The 17,197-nt window shown below is 44.6% G+C and overlaps 2 protein-coding genes across 2 annotated transcripts; both read left to right on the forward strand.

Annotated features, from left to right (window-relative positions):
• Nucleotides 1-7,722: 7,722 nt before the first annotated feature.
• On the forward strand, nucleotides 7,723-9,111 carry LOC306926289 (adenylosuccinate synthetase isozyme 2-like; the record flags this gene model as incomplete). The annotated part of the gene is made up of 1 exon (XM_079505557.1): nucleotides 7,723-9,111. One exon carries the CDS (start codon nucleotides 7,723-7,725, stop codon nucleotides 9,109-9,111), a length of 1,389 nt encoding a protein of 462 aa, XP_079361683.1.
• Nucleotides 9,112-12,162: 3,051 nt separating this feature from the next.
• LOC306926290 (isocitrate dehydrogenase [NAD] subunit alpha, mitochondrial-like) lies at nucleotides 12,163-13,248 on the forward strand (the record flags this gene model as incomplete). Its single annotated transcript, XM_079505558.1, has 1 exon — nucleotides 12,163-13,248. One exon carries the CDS (start codon nucleotides 12,163-12,165, stop codon nucleotides 13,246-13,248), a length of 1,086 nt encoding a protein of 361 aa, XP_079361684.1.
• Between the last annotated feature and the right edge of the window lie 3,949 nt (nucleotides 13,249-17,197).

Genomic DNA, 17,197 nt, shown 5'->3' on the forward strand with positions numbered 1-17,197 from the left:
GCTTAATGTAAATCGCTCTGGATTAAGAGCGTCTGCTAAATGCCTAAATTGTAAATTGTAGGTCAATGCCACTCTTCACACAACTAACGCTATTCCCATCATCCACAGGGCCCACGAGTGTGATCCAACACTGGGTAAAACAATGCCTTCAAAACTAAAACGAATCACTTTTGTGAAACTTTGAAGCACACTTCAACTTCACCAAATACAAACTTTTATCCAGAGAATCCTTGAACAAAAGATTACAAAAAAAACAAAAAACATTAGCAAGCAATCATTAGCAACTCTTATTTAGCACTGTCTGAGAAACACTTTTCTTAAAATGTCTGATGTAGCCTCATTGTTTGGTTTTTTTTTGGCGGGGGGTGTGAATGGTAGAAAAGAAGCATCTCTTGAGAACAGTCCAGCACATTTTGTGTGTTCTTCAAACTGTTTTGGACAAAGACGCCATGTTGAGATGGTAATCTTAGAAGTTTTAATCCACTTGAAAAAAATCTTATGGTTGGATGTCTTTCATAATGATGCTGGCCATACTCCTATTGTTTGGGAACTTTGATTATATGAAAATGTCCTCTCTGGACAAGTACCCGGTGTATACAGACACAGCCTCATTAGTATCAGTAGCATACCAGCCTAATTGGCACTTAGTTTGAGCTATTTGTGAGTGTATATCCTCGTTGCTGACTTACCCAGCAGTAATAAGGGACGTTCATTAAGCAGGTGAATATCTCCTCTTTACCAAGCCCAGGCTCATACACGTCGAGACAGAATTTCAGCTGCCAAGAGTCTTATTTAGTGTCAAACTACAAATAGATCTTTACTTTTTGAGTGGTGCAACCACTCCAAGGAACAGCAATGTCTGTGACCTGTGACTATGTTTGTGACTATGTTTGTGTGTGACTCATGTGTGACTCATGAGTACCAGTAGGGGCGCTGTTGTGCCAGAAACAGAGACAGAGAGATGCACTGTTGCCTGCTAATGAGAGAGAGAGAGAGAGAGAGGGGGGGGGGGGGGGAGGGGGGGGGGGGGATTTGCACCACTCAGTTCACACGGGTGTGATTTTTTTTGTCAAAAACAAAACACAAAACCCCATACTGGATTGTTTTCATCACACATGAGATGAAATAGTATTGAGTGTTTACACAATGGCAGTACTATATTATCATTATCATATCATCTATCTACAGTATGAATGTGTGCAACCTGTCTGTCTGTGTGTCTGCGTATCTCATAGTATTGATGATTTATTGCACACTATTGTGTGTCTTTATATGTCTTGATTGAATTTCATGAAATGGAATGAACTTTTTGCGTCTAAAAGACAAGTCATGTTATGCTTGGTTGCATGCTGAAAATAGCAGATCTACACGCTCACAACGTGTCGCACTGCAACCCGTTGTTGTAAATCGGCTATTTTCAGCACACAATCAAATGTAAAATCAGCCATTACGACGCCAACAAGGCCCGCCTAAATACATTTTTTTGTCGACTAAATCAGCTGTAGATTTAATCGACTAAAATATAATATGATATTGTACACAAATCACAGCAAATGGTTTGATATTGTGTTTTCCTGTATGAATCATATCTGTGCCTGTACGCTGGCCTTTCTTAGTTCTGAGTCTGACTGTTAAAACCATTCCAGCTTAGAGTCATTTGACAAGGTGCACTGTACCTACTGTACACCTACCTACAGTTTGAACCCTGGGCTCCCCCAGAGTTAGTGTCGAAGTGTCCTTGAGCAAGACTTTGATCCCCTAATTGCTCCTCCTGATGTGCTGGTTGCTGCCTTGCATGGTTTCCGTCGCCATCGGTGTATGAATGCGTGTGTGAATGGGTGAATGTAATGCACAATCTATATGTAAAGTGCCTTGGATAAAGGCGCTATATAAATGCACCATTTACCGTTTTTACCTATAGAGCAGGGGTTCTCAACCCGTGGGTCGCGACCCCTCGGGGGGTCGCCAAATTATTTTAGGGGGTCCCCAAATCATTTTAAAAAAAAAAGGAAAAAAAAAGATTTTTTTCAAAACTTTATTTTCACGATTTTTCAAAAATAGCAGACCTACAAGCTTGAGCAAATGAGCTTGTAGATCTGCTATTTTTCAATAGCTAAATTATAACAATGCTTAAAACACCAAAAGGGGTTCCCGCCCAAAATGGTTTAAGGTTATTGTAGCAGTCAATTTATATTGGGGGTCGGGAGGGGGCGGGGCGGGGGTCCCGAGACATTGCCAAAGCATTTCCGGGGGTCCCCAGCCAAAAACGTTGAGAACCCCTGCTATAGAGCATCGATCCCACCTTCTCGCACCATCCCGTTTAGTTGTCATGATTATGTGCACATGGATTAGATGTTGTTGGCTTTCTAAGAGCCACATAATGAGCATCTGTCTTATCTTTGCGGCTCTCCGGTTGCCAGCATCTCCAGAGAGCCTCCTGCTGGCGTTCTCGCTGAAGTTTAAAACAACAAACTAAATGCATTGCTGCGTGATCCTGAACAAGCTGATCGACACGGTATGCCTCACAACATGTCACCTTGTTAAACAAAAACACGCCACAGGCCCCACTTAATTATTTTATGTAGGCCTATATGTTTATTTCGGAGGAACAGCACATATTATGAAACCAACACATATACAATTCAATGTAAATATGCCAGATTTAGCAACAATACCCTGACGAATAACAGTCTAAGTCCACACTATTGATCCATAATGTATAAATGATAGATAAGGGGTCAGGACAACGAGGCCTTTTCGTGGAGGGGTCAGTCTGAAATTTGGACAGCTATCCCGCCTCTAGCTGCTGCTGATTGGCCAGGCCGTTTTGTGGCCGGGCATCATGTCTGCCTGAGAGTTCCCAGATGGGAGGAGGAGGGGGAACCCAGTGTACTCTCTGCTGCCCCATCTGGCGAAGTCAGGTTAACTCAATTGTCCTCAAGAATGCCAATATGTCGATCCTCATACGAAAAACAAGCAACAATGCCAATTGTCCTCATACGAAAAACAAGCAACATTACAGAGAGCGATTATGAACATTATTAAAAAGGGTACAAACACAACAGCAGTAAAAAAGAATACATGCATTTAAGCCTACCGCGTATACCGGTATGTCACTGTTGTCACTGTTGTCACTGTTTAAACTGAAGCTCCACTGCAGCCACCGGTTAATGTTTGGACGCCGTCCAAATGCAACGCACTCAGTGGAGCCCAGGGGTAAAAGAAGCTGGAGTTTCTTTTTACACCATCACTAAACACGCCACGGGTATATTTTACAAAATGTAAAACATTCCATAAGAATATTTATAAAAGTACAGCGCAATACATGGCAACTTGAGCTACTCTTCTTTATTATTTCATCATGAATTTTCACAAAAATAAAATGAAAAATAGATATCATGGGGGGCCCTATCATATCTGTGAAAAACAGATATGAATGTTAAAAATATTACAAAAAAATTAGAAATGAAGTTGGGAACTTCTCCTTTGGTCCACCCATTCCTAGGACATGTGATGAGAATGGTACAGGGAAGACAATAATACAAAAAAAAAAAAAAACTTTGTGGGTGTATGGGATTTTTCTCTATCACACTTATCACGAAACACGGGTGAAACACCTGCCTGTAGAAAAAAAACAGGGATGTGGGCAGGGAAACAAATCTATACCTTATATGACGTCACTGAGCATCATGAAGCTACTGAAAGACCCACCCACCTCAGACATCAGCAACATTATGAAAATTACAAAAATATTATCCGGCGGGTGAAAATCATCCGTGTTTAGTGTTCTAGGGTTAAGCGGCACGGCGATCCGCCACTGAATATTTTTTATTTTTTTTCCCATAATATTTTTATTAGGTTTTTCCCATTTTAAAATACAAGACATACATGACCACAAACAAAACATAGGAAATAAAACAAGAGACAATACAGAACAAAACAGCAAACAAAACAAGCGAAAACAAAACGAACAGACAATAACCCTGGGGGAAGTAGAATAAGTTACTGAGTTTGAATGTCATGCATTAAAAGAATACAACAGAATAGAAATTAAATGCTATGGAAGCAATGTAGAAAGAAAATGAACAAATGAGTACAGGCACTAAACAAATTATATATATATGTATCACACGCATATACATACATACGTACATATATTCATACATATGCACACATGCATAAACATGCATAAACATATACTATATACATACAGTACATACACATACTGTACCGGTACACACATACACATATATGCATGTACACACATACGCATACTCACAATATACTCACAGTAGAGGGGGGATATAGGTATTAGTTCCTACTTAAATTGTGGTTAAGGAATAACATTTCTGTAGACATAAAGTTTGGGGGCCCCCTGTAACTCTGAGGACGGCCGAGGGGTACAGGCCGACCCCCTGTAGATGGTCTAGAGGTGTCTGAGTGGACCAATTCCAATTATTATACACCCATTGTCGTTCACATACGACAATGGCCCAGGATAAAATAAATAAATAATAGTATTTGACAATTCGGAGTAGCGGTTGATCTTTGGAGAAAGAAAAGAAAAAGAAACATGTTGTTGAGGTGTGTGTGTGTGTGTGTGTGTGTGTGCGTGCGTGCGTGCGTGCGTGCGTGTTGGGGGGGGGGGGGGGGGGGGGGGTTGGAGTCTTCAAAATGTAACATGGGGCCAACATGTCCCCCATATATGGGGACTAGGTTGGCGGAGGGTGTGTAGAGAGCCCAGGATCACATTAGATAATTGGCACAGGGTTGAAAAAATGGGTTACAAAATCGAGGGATAAAATAAATAAAAAAATGTAACAACTCTATGCAACAAATCCGACAGGACTTTATTGTCTGGAAGGGAAAATAAAGCAGTAATTCTCAACTCAACTATATCTCAATGTCACGCTGCAACATTCATTATCCACAATGGTATGAAAACAGCTTCTTCTCATCAAAGTAACCTTCAGATGAACCTCCAATGCACGTACGCAGGCACGCACGCACACACGCACAAGCACACACGCACGCACATGCACACACGCACACACACGCACACACACACAGCCGACACCTGACCTACTTTCACATTTTCCAGATTGTCTCATAAAGAGGCTCTCTCTGTTAGACAATTCTGTAGAAAAACAAAATGAAAAGCCCAATTCTTCTGTCGTTCCCTGAGTGAGACTTCCCCTGACACTCTGCAGGTATATAGGCAACCAGCCATGCTGCCTTCCCCCAGAATACCCCACCACCCACCCCCCAAAACACAGCCACGTGGCACTGTCTACTGGCCAGTGGTGGAACGTAACCCAAACTGTACTTCAGTACAATTATTAGGGGCGAAGACCCCTATTGTTTTTGTATTCATAGCGTCTTTTCTTCTTCCGCCATTTTTCACAGTTTTGGCATTTCTGTGCTGTCGTTTTCCACGAAATTCGGCATTATGGTAGAGTGAAACAGTTAAGAACTGAAGCTTGCACGCACGCACGCACGCCCGCCCGCACGCACGCACGCACGCACACACACACACACACACACACACACGAGAAGAGCAGTCGTGCTGTGAGTGGACGGCTATCCCCTCAGACAGGAAATTGTGTCGCCATTATTAAGCAAGAGAATAAGGGAAAGAAATTGTATCTTGAGGATAATTGCTCATCCTGGCACCAACCAGATAGCCAGAGGAAAATGCTAATTCTTGGCGTTGTGCATTCCATTACGGCGAGACGTGACAGCTCTTTAATATTATGATAACAGTGAGGCAAGGAGAGAAAATTATCGCTTTTATTTTCAACGCACTGGTGAGGGAATGGCAGAAAGCAATTTGCATGCTGAATTTGCCTGTGAACTGCCGGCAGTGGTTTTAATCACTCAACATTAACAAATCTTTTAATTACCATTTGTCAACAACTGTGTATATGGAATAATATGTGCCACTTAAATGCTGCTGGGTTTTAAGGATGGAGGGGGAAATTCTAATTTCTATTAAGCTTCTCTTTTGTTTGGTTTTGAGGTGATGATGAAGTGGCCACGAGTGAGTCTCAGTGAAAAGAAAGAAAATTGACTGAGACGAGTCAAGGGAGAGAATGTTAAAAGATGTCGTCAGTGTTGGGTTGACACCTTCACCTTCATATTTCATCTTTTTTATGCTTGTGTTTGTTTGAACTTGACTTAACCACTTAGCCTAGCTGACGTACAGCCTTCTGTTTCTTTGGAATTGAGGCTGATGAAATTACACAGACATCTTTTAACTGGTGAGCAAAAAGTATAAGCCTCTTCACAGGATAGAGGAACGCTGCATTTCAACGGCTGCCATGTAACTTACGTGTAAGAAAAGTGGTGTACAAATACATTTACTGTACTGTATTGTAGTACTCGTACTGTACTGTACTGTAGTACTCGTACTGTAGTGTTTGTCCATTCTGAAAAGTACATGCAACAGGGTATCTGCAGGTTTAGGCAAGTCAGATTTAACTTTTTAATACCTTATTAAGGGGAGCCATAGCCCCTTCTATAAACAGCTTTTGTCCCCACACGTCTCAAGATTTGCCAGCGACCACGGTAAGAGAATTCCGGTCAAATGTCCGCTAAATGTTGTCCCCGCCCGTCTCAAGTTTTGCCATTGACGGTGAACAGAGAAATTATGTCAGATGTCTGCTTTTTATGACATAAATTACACATCTAAACATTAAACGCCATTGACATTGAAGGGAAAATGTACGTAATATGTGAATGAGCAAATCAGCCGAATAATCACAGGCAACAGGCATTCTGATTGGCCAGAATTTACCAATCACAGGCAACAGGCATTATTTTTCACTGTAAAAGTCGCTGTAGGCCTGGGCCGTGCCCAAGTCTGGCAGTGTGCCGCGGGTTCGACTCCCGATCCCGACGGCCCTTACTGCATGTCACCCCCCCCATCTCTCTCCCCATTTCTTGTCAGCCTACTGTCTGTCCCTCTATAAAAAATATAAAATAAAGGCGAAAGCCACAAAAAAAAGTCGCTGTAAAATATTGGGGGTCCTTGACATGAAAATGTTTGAGAACCACTGGCTCTAAACATTCGACAATTGGCCAGTCAGGCCTATAGTTGCTTGTTTTAGACTTTGTTTTATAGACCTGATTGCTTGGCCGAAAGACGCACATGTTTTGATGATGAGCTTCGCACAAACAGTTGCTGTCCAACATGATATGTGTGGCTGGTTACCGATTTTTTTTTGTTTTTGTGTGGTTGGCTACCGGTTGTTTTGTTTGTGTGTGTGTGTGTGTGTGTGTGTGTGTGTGTGTGTGTGTGTGTGTGTGTGTGTGTGTGTGTGTGTGTGTGTGTGTGTGTGTGTGTGTGTGTGTGTGTGTGTGTGTGTGTGTGTGTGCCCTCTCTGGTGAGCCCGGGATGAGCAGACACACACAGACATAACCTTGTCTCAGCTCTATACCATCCTGCCAGACTCTGCCTAAAAAACCTCATCCCACACTCTCAAATTCTTCCCAAACCCGACCCGACCTGGCCCAATTTAGGCCGGGCCTAAAATCAATGGTAATTAGTCAGGCCGGGCCTTAATTTTCAGGCCCGTTGAGAACTCTATCCCACACCACTCCATATTTGGGCAAGAGTGACATCATATCAATGACGTGAGATTCTCCTGCAGAGATATGTACGCGCTCTTCTGAGCAATGTATTCAGGGAAGTAAACTAAACAGATATTGTTCATCGACATCATGCTTGATGCCGTGCTGTCGAACAGTGAGTCAGTAAAGAAGCGGCCGGAGGGCTCGAATGGCGGACAGGAGGCCCTCCGCATCCCGAAGGAGCCTGGCAACAAGGTCACGGTGGTGCTCGGGGCGCAGTGGGGGGACGAGGGGAAAGGCAAAGTGGTCGACCTGCTCTCCGTGGAGGCGGATATCATATGCAGGTGTCAGGGCGGCAATAACGCCGGCCACACCGTGGTAGTGGATTCGGTGGAGTACGACTTCCACCTGCTGCCAACGGGCGTGCTCAACAAGAAGGCGCTGGCCTTCATTGGCAACGGGGTGGTGATACACTTACCCGGTCTCTTCGAGGAGGCTGAGAAGAACCTGCAGAAAGGCAAAGGGCTGCAAGGATGGGAGGAGAGGTTAAAGATCTCCGACCGTGCTCACATCGTGTTCGACTTCCACCAGGCTGCGGACGGCATGCAGGAACAACAGAGGCAGCAGCAGGCAGGGACACAGTTGGGAACCACCAGGAAGGGCATCGGTCCCGCCTACTCCTCGAAGGCAGCTCGGAATGGTCTTAGAGTCTGTGACATTGTCGCGGATTTCAAGGTCTTTGAGGGCAAGTTCCGCGCGTTGGCGGCACACTTCCTGGGAATCTACCCCGATCTGAGTGTGGACATCGACGGTGAGCTGCGGAGGCTTAAGGACTACGCTGAGAGACTGCGTCCTCTGGTGACCGACGGGGTGTACTTCATGCACAAGGCTCTTTCTGGACAAAGCAAGAAGATCCTGGTGGAGGGGGCCAATGCCGCCCTCCTTGATATCGACTTTGGGACTTATCCTTTTGTGACGTCATCAAACTGCACCGCGGGAGGAGTATGCACCGGGCTGGGTGTGCCTCCTTCCCATGTGGGCAGAGTGTACGGTGTGGTCAAAACGTACACCACCCGGGTGGGCGTTGGCGCATTCCCCACCGAGCAGGACAACGACATCGGGGATCTGCTGCAGTCCAGGGGGAGGGAGTTTGGCGCCACGACCGGCCGCAGGCGGCGCTGCGGCTGGTTGGATCTGGTTCTCGTCCGGTACGCGCACATGGTCAACGGCTTCTCCGCCCTCGCTTTAACAAAGCTCGACATTCTGGACACGTTGGCTGAGATCAAAGTGGGCGTGGCCTACAGCGTAGATGACAAACCCCTTTCCAGCTTCCCGGCTAACATGGATGTTTTGAGCCAGGTAACCGTTACGTATGAGACATTACAAGGCTGGTGCAGCAGCACTGAAGGAGCAAGGCACTTTGAAGACCTGCCCCTCCAAGCTCAAGCCTACATTTGCTTCATTGAGGACTTCCTGCAAGTGCCAGTGAAATGGGTTGGAGTTGGCAAATCCCGAGAGAGCATCGTCAAGCTTTTTTGATCTGTCATTTCAAGAATGGGGATTCCGGAAGCTCTCCGACTAAGCAGTGATGAGAACACCTTCACGGACAAGTACTGCCCGGGAAGCTTCACACTATTCACTAACTATTACTATTTCTACAAACCCTGCAAGACCCATATACATTTCTATCTGCAAAAAAGAGATTTCAACCTTATACTCCAGGACCTGGCTAAGATATGTATGCACTTCATTTAGCGGAGAATATCTCAACTGTTCTTGGCTAATATGACTGCTGCGAACAACTTAGGAACTGTGAAAAATTCTCTCTCCGGGGCGAAATACCCCAAAATGACCACGCACTTTTTAAAATAACCGCCACTTAAAACATGCCTCTATCTTCTAAACCGTTGGAGCTACAGATGTTCTGAGATGCTCAAAATGTTCAGAATACTCATGTTTGAATACTCAATAGACCAGGGATGTCAAACTCAAATACACAGTTGGCCAAAATAAAACAATTGGTACAAGTCGAGGGCCGGACTGTGTTTCAACACACGGGCACCAGGCATGAGGACATCCCAGGCAAACAGCAACAAATTAAATGCATTAAAAACTGAAAATGCATTATTATTAAGCCCGGTTTCCTGTTCTATGATCCTCACAAAGCACTGCTTTCATAGTAAAATGAGAAAGTAAATCAAATCAGTTGCATTCATTTCTTATCATAGTCTTCTTAGGTAATATTCTTTCATTAGACAGCACTATAATTGCATTGTATGTAGTCATAGCACTTCATAGTACATATGTATAGCATAGTATAGTATATATGTATAGTTTCATTATATAGATATTCCACTGTTACGTTCTTAGCTTACGCATGTTTCATGATAAATACTTTTTATATATGTGATGTATTGCCATGCTTTTTGTTCTTGCTTAATGTAAATCGCTCTGGATTAAGAGCGTCTGCTAAATGCCTAAATTGTAAATTGTCATTACAGCCACACTGTCTCCACACAGAAGACACACACCCCTTTCTTTTAGCCATTTTTGGGCAGAGGGGTAGATGAAAGTTCACCACAGGCGATATACTTTCACTGCTGATCAATAGTGAAGAGAAGACGCAGGCTTGCGCTCGCGGGCCCTCGATACACGCCAATGCAGTGCATTGTGGGACTTGTAGTATTAAGGTGGTCCATGCAATATACCAGAGGGCCAGTTCTAATATTAATTAAATATCATCCCGCGGACATATATGCAATAGACCATATGCACACGGCGGTCATCTTTCCATAAATTAATGGCAGGGTGGAAACTAGCCACAATTTGCCAATGACCGCCCATAGATCCAAACAGACCTATCTAGTTGTATTAAATTATGTCAAACTCACCAACATTGCAGCTGTACAAAAAGCATTAATTATCCTCTTTCTAATTATGCAGTGTTTGTTTCATAAGAATCCATGGTAGACATGTTATGAGCTACTTTATGTCAAGAAATTCCTTGCAGGTGATTTTTTTCTAAGTATTGGAGTTTGGAAGCGCTCATTGAATAATCACTCAACGGCCCATGCGTACCACCTGTTTTGAATTTGCACATAATGCAGGAGGATGTTGCGTTACTGAAAGGGAGCGCTTCCAAACTCCAACACTTGGAAAAAAAATTACCTGCAAGGAATTTCTTGACATAAAGTAGCTCATAACATGTCTATGGTGGATTTTTATGAAACAAACACTTTGCAGATAGAAAGAGCATAATTCAAGCTTTTTGTACAGCTGCAATGTTGGTGAGTTTGACATAATTTAATACAATAGGACTTTGTCTGTTTAGATGCATGGGCGGTCAATGGCAAATTGCAGCTATAGTTTCCACCCTGCCATTAACTTGTGGAAAGATGTGCAGACCACCGTGTGCATATGGTCTATTGAGTATTCAAACATGAGTATTCTGAACATTTTGAGCATCTCAGGAAATCTGTCGCACAAACATTTTAGAAGATAGAGCCATGTTTGAAGTAGCTGTCTGGTGTGGTCATTTCCGGGTATTTCGCCCCGGATAGAGAATCTTTCACAGTTCCTAAGTTGTTCGCAGTGGCCATATTAGCCAAGAACAGTTGAGATATTCTTCGCAAAAAGAAGTGCATACATATCTTAGCCAGGTCCTAGAGTATTACTACTACTTGTACTACTAGGACGTTGTAGAGGAAATTATATTATGTACAGGACTACAAACAAATGAACTGGTTGAGAGAGTGAGCACAGGTGGAACTGAGCCTTGTATAGGCAGCAGGTGATGGTGATTGGATGAGGGTGGAGTCAGGTAACAGGCTGATTGGCAGATGAGGTGACTGGGGACTTCAAACGTGCAGAGAAGGACAAAGTGGAGGGAAGGAGAGACAGGGGAGGAATACAGAGCAACCCTAGACAAACTACACTACGTGGCACGTAACAGTCGGGAACGTGACATCACGTGACATCATCAGGGCTGGAGATCCCTGATGTCATCAATATATTAAGCCCATATATGGAGATCCCTGATGTCATCAATATATTAAGCCCATATATGGAGATCCCTGATGTCATCAATATATTAAGCCCATATATGGAGATCCCTGATGTCATCAATATTGGTCAGCAACTCTTGGCTGGCACAATATGGCCGGCATCATACAGTAGGTTCTCTAAAAACATTGTAATATCCTTAAAGTCCATAGACTTGGCTGGCAAAAGATTTATGTCGTAAGTGATCTAAACAAACATAAAACATCCAATAGACTTGGCTGCCTAAAAGCCATGCATTGGAGGCCCCTCAACAACACATCGAAACACGTCCATGGCAGGCAATGACACTTTTTGGGCAAGACTGACCTGTAAATTCCATATTTGGGCATTGCAGAGTCATTGATAACGAGAGTGTGACATCACTTATCGGGCAAGACTGAACTGTAAATTCCATATTTGGTCATCTCAGCTTTATTGATAATGAGAGTCTGGCCTGCAGACCAGTTCATAAAAAGCAGCGTCTCATTGTAAAGCCAGCGTCCTGGTCGTTGGGATTGTATAGCAGAACAGTGGAAAGGTAGCGGCAGCATGGCTGCTAACGTTTGCAGATCAATGCTGTCTCATGCTGCGACGGCGGTCAGGGGTTCACCGCCTGTCTTCCCCAGGATGCACACCGTTACTCTGATTCCCGGCGATGGAATCGGCCCGGAGATCTCCGCAGCCGTCATGAGGATCTTCGAAGCAGCGAAGGCTCCAATCGAGTGGGAGGAGAGAAATGTAAGGGCCATTAAAGGCCCTGGACACGCGTGGACGATCCCCCCAGACGCCAAGGAATCCATGGACAAGACAAAGATCGGCCTCAAAGGACCCCTGATGACCCCCGTTGGCGCCGGACACCCATCCATGAACCTGCTGCTGAGGAAGAGCTTTGACCTGTACGCCAACGTGCGCCCCTGCGTCTCCATCGCGGGCTACGAGACCCCCTACGCCGACGTCGACCTGGTCACCATCCGCGAGAACACGGAGGGAGAGTACAGCGGCATCGAGCACGTCATCGTGGACGGCGTGGTGCTGAGCATCAAGCTCATCACGGAGAACGCCAGCAGACGGGTCGCCCGCTACGCCTTCCGGTACGCCAGGAGCAACGGGAGAAGCGCCGTCACGGCCGTGCACAAGGCCAACATCATGAGGATGTCCGACGGCCTGTTTCTGAGGACGTGCCGGGAGGAGGCCCGGAACTTCGAGGACGTCAACTACTACGAGATGTCCCTGGACACTGTGTGTCTCGGCCTGGTGCAGGACCCCAGCCAGTTTGACGTGCTGGTCATGCCCAACCTGTACGGCGACATTCTGAGCGACCTGTGCGCCGGTCTGATCGGAGGACTGGGCGTGACCCCCAGCGGGAACATGGGAGCCGACGGCGTGGCCATATTTGAGTCGGTCCACGGCACGGCTCCAGACATCGCAGGCCTGGACAAGGCCAACCCCACCGCCTTGCTGCTCAGTGGCGTCATGATGCTGAGACACATGGGCCTCCACGCTCACGCCCAGAGGATCCAGACGGCGTGTTACGACACCATCCAAGACAGGAAGGTTCTCACCAAGGACTTGGGCGGCAACTCCAGGTGCTCCGAGTTTACAGACGAGATCTGCCGTAGAGTTCAGGACATATAGAATAAGAGATCCGAGTTCAGGACATGGAATAAAAGATCGGAGTTCAGGACATCTTTTGCATTTATAGCACCCACATGAACTCTAAGACATGGTGAAGGGGGTGGTCCAGGGGGTTACAGCTGTTTTGACTATACTTAATTAGTCATAAATGTATACAGCATGAGGTACAGTCAGATATATTAAGGCTAACATCCTGGGGACTGTGGTCCGGAAAGAACAATGGAATAAGAGAATGAGATGTTTTGGAAATTCAGAGTCCAGCAGAACCTTAATGGGATCCCGGATCACAATATGTACATCATTTGTGATCTAAAGACATATTTGCAATGAAAAAATATTTGGTGAGCGGGATTGATTGATTGATTGATTGATTGATTGATTGATTGATTGATTGATTGATTGATCGAGCGATCAATCAAACCTCTAGTGGTACAGGAAGGGACAGTTACAGAGATCTGGGCATTGGGCCCAGAGAGACTGACAGACGGTACACCGGCTGTTCTGACTATTTAATTGTGTCTGATGACACATTGAGGTTAGACAACTGCTAGAGATAGACAGTAGCTACATTGGGAACTCATCATAAGGTTATGGCTGAGTCATAGTAACCCACATTTAAATAAATACATAAATAGAAAATAAATATGAACATTGATTAAAATGCATATAAAATACACCATGCAATAATTCATAATAGCTAAATTGATAACCTGTATTCTTACCTGTAGAACATTCGTAACCCTTTTTAGAATGTAGGCAGGTGATGTTACTTGCCCTTTATCCCTATGTGAAGGTTGCAAACTTGTATTGTCTACAGCCATGGTTCCCAAGGTGGGGTCCAGGGACCCCAAGGCGTCATTGGGGGAGTGTTCCAGGGTTCCCCACCTAAATTATAGTTACTCAGAGTTAACGGGTCCATTTGTACACGCTCAGCGTTAAATTAACATTGATTTTACGATACAAACTGCATGGGATTCCTGAGATAAAAATGCCATTAAATGCGGGTCCACTGGCATTTTCAAATGGGGGTCTTCAGGCTAATAAATGTCGATTTAGGGGTCCTTGACATAAAAAAGTTTGAGAACCACTGGTCTACAGTACGTCAAATGGTGATAATTGTCATGTGACAGCAGCATTGTGAGCCATATCAGCAGCATCGGTGTTATGCCAAGGTATATCCATGGAGAAACATTGACATCCTGCTGCTCACCTCAAACTCAACCCTTACTTCCACATTAAACATTCATGCTGAAGCCATCTAAACACTCCCTCAGTCACCCAAAATCAGCAACTCTTTCTGCGGCGGTGTCGAGAGGAATGCTTGAGAGAGGGGAGAGGAGCTGGTGGGTGCGAGTGGTGTGGATAGCCAAGCTGGCTGAGAACAGTGTTGGAAAGGCCTATCTAAGTACAATTTTGAGGTACAGTTTCAAGTTACTTTGCAGATTTTAACACATAGCCCACCGAAAAACGTAAGCTACGTTAATTGTCGGCAAAACTGACTTTTACTTGTTAAACAGAGCATTTTTACATTGTAGTATAGCTATACTTTTACTTGAGTAAACCACTGTCTGCAGCGGTGTTGGCGGGTGCCAGTGTTGAAGTAGGGTGAACTGATAGCTTGGCCGTCTTATTTTCTGCGTCCTAAACATAAATACAAAGAAGGTAGAAGAGCATGAATAAATAATGGAGTGTGCTCCCACGCCTGCTTGGGGACGGCCTCATATGATAGGCTGGCACTTCAGCGCTCACTGCCCTGGAAAAGAGAGCAATTTAGCTCGAGGCTGCGATAAGACGAGCTGAATACTCCCTCAAATACACCCTTAATCATCACAGACAATTCACAATGGGCCTCTTTCCCTCTCTCTCTTGACTCTCGCTACGCCCTGGCTGACTGTGACGTGACACCCTACTCACGCGCTGCATGGAGACCAAGCTGGAGGAGTCACCGAGAACATTTTGTGGAGTTCTTTTTTATGGCAGAGAGGCTGCGGAAAATGTGGCTTTGACAAATGTCATTATGCTTCTTTTTTCTTGTTCCACTTGCAGATTTAAATACAGCCACATACATTATGACTCATAATTTATGAGTGTGAGAGTAGTCATTCCAAATAGAGCTAATTTTCCCAAGATTACTACTCGCTTGTCTGTTACAGTATGAACATGCGTTAACCACATAACATAACACTAGATCCCTATTGTATACTTTGTTGACTGGTTCACAATGTGACATAGATTGGCTATTTTTGAGTAATGTTAGCCTGTTTCCGCCGATTGTTAGCCTTTTATGACATATACAGTAAAGCAAAGCTTAATGCAGTTAAAGCCTTCTTTTAATACTTGGTTGTATGGCAGAGTTACCCTGTGGAATTAGGGGCACCCGACTAAATGCATGACTGAGGATTTCCCAGTGTAGATTGTGGTCCCATGCAGGGATATAACAAACGGTATCAAAAGGGGATCCGTGGGCTAATTAATGCATAATGTATGAAATCGTGGGTCTTTGAAATTAAATAAGGGTTCGTAATCACTGCTTTTAAAATTGTTTTAGTTTCGCGTCTGTTTCACTTTGGAAACAAACGCTGTGGAAGCGCTTGTTCCAGTTCACAGCCTCCATCTGTGAAATGACAGGAACTCTTCAATCCTGTGACTGAGGAACATCATGGCAATGGTGTTGGCTAGAGATGGTGGCATGCTGGTGACCCAGTCAGGGCCTGTTGCTTGTACGTTTTCCTGTTGATATGGAGCTGCTGTAAACTCAACACCCAGGCCCACATCACATCTGCTGAGCAGCCATAGTTCTAACTGTATGGCAAGACTGATATCAGCCCCCTAGATCTGACATAAGTGCCAACTCCACAGAACAAAACAAGTGACTCAACTTGGTTCACAACAATTTCTAGGTCTACACTTTCTTTTTTTAGCTTTAATGTGCTCAGCAAGTGTCATGGCAAACCGGCAGTTAGATTTCTATGCACATGGATATTGTGGCATGAGTGTGGAGCTAGAAAAAAGGTTAAGGCATATATCTATTGACCTTATGCAGACCGCAGCCATCTTGTCAGCAAGGTGCTAACTAGGTGCAATTTCCCATCGACAGCCCATTCATCCAAACAGAAAAGTCCTGTCTGATTGTATTTAACAGCGTCAAACTCACCAACATTGCAGCTGTGCGAAAAACTTGAATTAAACTCTATGTGCAAAGTGTTTGTTTCATAAAAATCCACTGTAGACTTGTTACTTGCGCAAGCAGAGTGCGCAAGTAATAGTTTTCGTCCAGTGCTTTGATGCGTATGTCGCGTTGATGTGTACTAAAACATATCGTCATTACGTCACCATCGAAAAACCAATTACGCCACAGCTCGAACACATGGCACAGACCGGCGACCGCCTACAAAGGCGTATGCCCCGTTTGATGCGTATGTATCATAGCAGCATATGACGTCAGGGTATAACTGGTATAACTAGCTCTCAATGATGACATCATAGAGATGTGGATTAAAGGACCCAATGCCAGGGTCCCTTAATCCACATCTCTATTAAATAGCTAAACCTAATAATTCAATATTTCAAACGTTCTTTCACAGAGAAGCTGATATTTGACAGTTTGTAGCGGTCGACAGTACTTGCGCGCTCTGCTTGTGCACTACTAGGCCATTTATGGCCTACTTGTGTGCAACAAGCAAGTAGGCACTCGACAGAGTGCAGTTCTAGTTATGAGCTACTCATAACTACCACAGCTGATCAGGCTATATAAGACCTTGCACCACTCAGTTCACACGGGTGTGATTTTTTTCTAAGTATTGGAGTTTGGAAGGACAAACTCTGACGGACTTTTCTGTTTGGATGAATGGGCTGTCAATGGGAAGTTGCACCTAGTTAGCACCTTGCTGGCAGGATGGCAGCGGTGTGCATATACGGTCTATAGGGTCCAGCCTCCAGGGAGCAAGAA

This window comes from Electrona antarctica (genome assembly GCF_951216825.1).
Source record: "Electrona antarctica genome assembly, chromosome: 7".
In the NCBI taxonomy this organism is placed as follows: domain Eukaryota; kingdom Metazoa; phylum Chordata; class Actinopteri; order Myctophiformes; family Myctophidae; genus Electrona; species Electrona antarctica.